The sequence below is a fragment of the Henckelia pumila genome, chromosome 3, assembly GCF_033568475.1.
Source record: "Henckelia pumila isolate YLH828 chromosome 3, ASM3356847v2, whole genome shotgun sequence".
NCBI lineage: Eukaryota > Viridiplantae > Streptophyta > Magnoliopsida > Lamiales > Gesneriaceae > Henckelia > Henckelia pumila.
Window position 1 is genome coordinate 37,640,357 of NC_133122.1, and position 4,075 is coordinate 37,644,431.

Genomic DNA, 4,075 nt, shown 5'->3' on the forward strand with positions numbered 1-4,075 from the left:
TAAGCAGGTCAAGGTAGAGCACCGACGACCTGAAGGTTTGCTTCACAGTCTGCCTATTCCTGAGTGAAAATAGAAGTTTATCACGATGGACTTTGTGACCCATTTGACGATGACCTCGAGGAATTGTGATGCTATTTGGGTTGTGGTGGACCGACTCACCAAGTTAGCGCATTTCATTGCCTATAGCCGAGAGTACAATGTGGATCGTATGGCTCGATTGTACATTCAGGAGATCGTTCGACTTCATGGAGTGCCTGTGAGCATTATCAGCGATCGAGACCTCAGGTTTACTTCTAGATTCTGGGGGAGTGTTCAGCGTGCGATGGGTACTACTCTCAGTCTGAGTACTGCCTATCATCCGGAGACTGATGGTCAGTCAGAGCGCACTATCCGTACTTTGGAGGATATGCTTCGAGCGTGCGTTATGTATTTTGGTTCAGCCTGGCAGAATCATTTGCCATTGATTGAGTTCGCGTACAACAACAGCTACCATACTAGCATTGGTATGGCACCTTTTGAGGCGTTGTACGGACGACGTTGTCGTACTCCACTTTTTTGGGAAAAATTGGGGGAGAGACAGGCTGAGGGACCGGAGTTAATCCAGCAGGCAGCGGATGTTGTTGATCAGATCAAGAAACGGATTAAGACTGCACAGGATTGTCAGGACAGCTATGCTAACACTAAGTGTAGGCCTTTGCAGTTCGATGTTGGGGAGAGAGTATTTCTGAGAGTGTCACCTTTCCGCATGATTCTCAGATTTGGCCTCAAGGGCAAGTTATCTCCCAGATTTATCGGTCCGTTTGAGATCTTAGAGAGCATCGGTGATTTGGCTTATCGGCTAGCTTTTCCACCGTATCTGTCCAATATTCACGACGTGTTCCACGTATCTCTGTTGCGACGGTATGTGGCGGCTGAGTCTCATATTATACAGCCGTCTGATATTCAGGTGGATAAGGATTTGACTTATGTTGAGAGACCTATTCGTATCCTGGATCACAAGGATAAGGTCTTGCGGAACAAAGTCATTCCTATGGTGTTAGTTCAGTGGCAGCGTCGAGGCACTGAGGAAGCTACTTGGGAGCTTGAGAGCAGGATGCGTTCAGAACATCCGGAGTTATTTTGATTTCTATTTTGAAAATGTATCCAGTTGTAAAACTCTGATTCTGAATGAAAGAATGTTTTTGTATCTTGTTTTACCTTCAGTACTTAAGATCTGTTTTCGAGGATGAAATATCTTAAGTGGGGGAGAATATAGTACCCCGTACCCGAAATCAATGATTCAGTGTTAATCAATTCATTAATCCTATTAGTTAAGAATAAACATGATTAAAGAAACTCTTAATGGGTTAACGGAGTCCGGAATTGGATTCAGAACACTTAAAAATGGTTAGATGGTTGTCGAGTTTGGAGGCTCCGATCGTCGAGTTCGGATGGTCCGAAGGCAGTTCGGACGCTCCGATCGTGTTGCCGACAGTCTTCATGGATGACGTCATTTTGGCTGACATAAGCAGTGACGCATTTTGGGTTCGGACGCTCTGAAGCGCAGTTCGGACGTTCCGATCGTGTTCGGACGCTCCGAAGTCCAGTTCGGATGGTCCGAACTCCGCCTATTAATAGGAGGGCCGAGATTCAGATTTAGATGCACCAATAACCTCTTTTCTCTCGTTTTTTCAGCCTTCTAACTCAGATCTAGGGCATTCTAAGCGTCCTATTGGGAATCCGAAAGTGGCATAGCAGTCCAGGCGTTGTAGCGAAGTTGCGGCCTAGTTTGAGGCATTCGACAGCAAAGGGCTAACGACGGACGAAGGTATAACTTTTGCTTCCTAAAAAAATATTTAGGAGCATGATTTAGCTTAGTTAAGGCTTTTAGGGCACTATAATGATATAAGTATCATTTGGCAGTATAGTGCGGATTTTAGGCGTGGACCTAGAGCTGGTAGCATTTGCCTAGTATTTGAGGTACGAAAGTACTGTTCGAGATATCCTGACTGAGTATGCATGTATTATGTGACTGCATGATTTATATGCCATGATTTTATGCTGCATACATTTGTATCTTGCTGTTATCTCCTTCGAGATGTCTATTAGTAGGGTTGTACCCTATCCTGTTAGTGGATGGACTTCCATCGATTTGGGTCCGATGTATCCATATGTATTCGGTATGTGAGCCACCTCCTGAAGCGACGACACAGCGTGCTACATACCAGGGCCCGGTCTGTCTTTGTATCAGATTCTTGACCTCTAGTCAGCAGGCGGTTCACTTGCATTCATGTATACTCATACTCTCGTTCTGAGCATTTTATGCTCATGTGTCGTACTCTGTGTTTCTGGACAACCTATTTCATGGGGCATGTTTGCAATTGGACGAGGCGGGTGGATCCAAGAGGGGATAAGCAGTGGTTGGCCAGTTGGAGCTTCGTCTAGGTTTATTTTTTGTTGTTATTGGATTGATACAACGTTCAATTTGGTTGTAATATATTTGGGTATTTATAGATTCCTTTTCTTGGGATTGTAATTTTGTTTATGGTTTCCGCAGTTTAAATCTGATATCTATTTAATTAAGTTAATTGCATGCCTAAGTTCTGTTAGTAGGTAATCCAGGTAAGGGTCACTACAGTTTATGCTAAGTGTGACAGAAATGAGCGTTTGATTTTCTGGGAAGGTCTACTAAACTGCAAACCAGAAGAAAGGATTCCGTGGGTGATTGGTGGTGATTTCAATGTTATTTAGGATCCTTCGGAACACTCTTAGTGTACTGTTAGTCGGCCTGCAGACATGCATAATTTCTCTGAGTTTATTGTCGAGGCTGGTTTGATTGATGCAGGTTATGTGGGTCCCTATTTTACTTGGACTAACTCGAGGGTTTGGAAGCGATTAGACAGAGTTCTTATCTCGTCTGCTTGGTCAGAGAATTTTAATTATTTCAAAGTTGAGCATCTTCATAGAGGTTCTTTTGATCATTGTCCCTTGCAGATCTCTGCTCCTTTCTTGCCTAAGCCGACTTCTTCTTTCAGATTTCAGAATATGTGGATTCTTCATCCTGATTTCTTACAGACAGTTAGACTTAATTGGAACAATCCGTGCTCTGATAGAGGTATGCTTTGGATGGTTGCCAAGTTAAAGAGGTTGAAACACCATCTCAAATGGTGGAACAGAAACATATTTGGTAATGTGTTTGATGAAATTAAAGGTCTTGAGAAATTAGCTTCGCAGGCAGAGGATCATTTTGACAGAGATCCTTCAGATTGGAATAGAGCTGCTCTTAACCTATCTAAGGCTAATCTCGCCCTGGGTCTCTCTATAGAGGAAGCTTTCTGGAAACAAAAAGCAGCTTGCAAATGGGCGGCTGAGGGTGAGCGGAACACAAAGGTATTCCACAACATGGTTAATAGAAGGAGTTCGGTGAATAAAATCTACCGTATCTGGGACAATGGCGAATCGCTGGATAACCCCCTGAGTATTCAAGAGTCTGGAGCTAAGTTCTTCGAATCTCTTCTTACCAAAGATCATACTGCTTTTAACAAAGCAAACATGGGGTATGTTACCCCGAGAAAATATAACCCGAGCCCTTTTATAGTGGGTCTACCCGATATGACCCAACATGTTAAGGTCCAGCCCAGTTCGGGCTATGTTGGACTTTGACCAGGGCTGGTCATTTTGGGCCGACATGGTCTGTTTCTAATGGGTCGCGGGTATCCCTTTCTAATTCAATTAGGACTATGATATATATGAGATAAGCTTGAATCTTTTCAAATATTCACAAGATAGAGATAAAATTAAGAAGGGTCCAATGGATGAAGAGTCCTACTACATGACATATTATAATTCGACTAGGTAACTTAATATATTTCCCCTATAAATACAAGTACTGTTATTATTGTGTTCATTCATTACTCACTATTCATTATTCATCAGCATTCACTCTCCTTTTTACATTCACGCACCATGAGGATCATACCCCGTGGGAACAACGTATTTGCCCTTCAACAATATATCAAAGCATTGAATGCAAGCTTCCTCGATGAATGCATCGTTTCCTACTGTTGTCCACCCTTGCGCTATCTATAGAGAAACT

At 43.0% G+C, this 4,075-nt stretch overlaps 1 protein-coding gene across 1 annotated transcript; it reads left to right on the forward strand.

Moving 5' to 3' along the window:
* The first annotated feature begins 2,775 nt into the window (after positions 1 to 2,775).
* On the forward strand, positions 2,776 to 3,642 carry LOC140888493 (uncharacterized). Its single transcript, XM_073296182.1, has one exon. It carries the CDS (start codon positions 2,776 to 2,778, stop codon positions 3,640 to 3,642), a length of 867 nt encoding a protein of 288 aa, XP_073152283.1.
* Positions 3,643 to 4,075: the final 433 nt, after the last annotated feature.

Coding starts and splice junctions, on each gene's coding strand:
- LOC140888493 (XM_073296182.1), top strand. CDS start 2,776: ATGCATAATTTCTCTGAGTTTATTGTCGAGGCTGGTTTGATTGATGCA.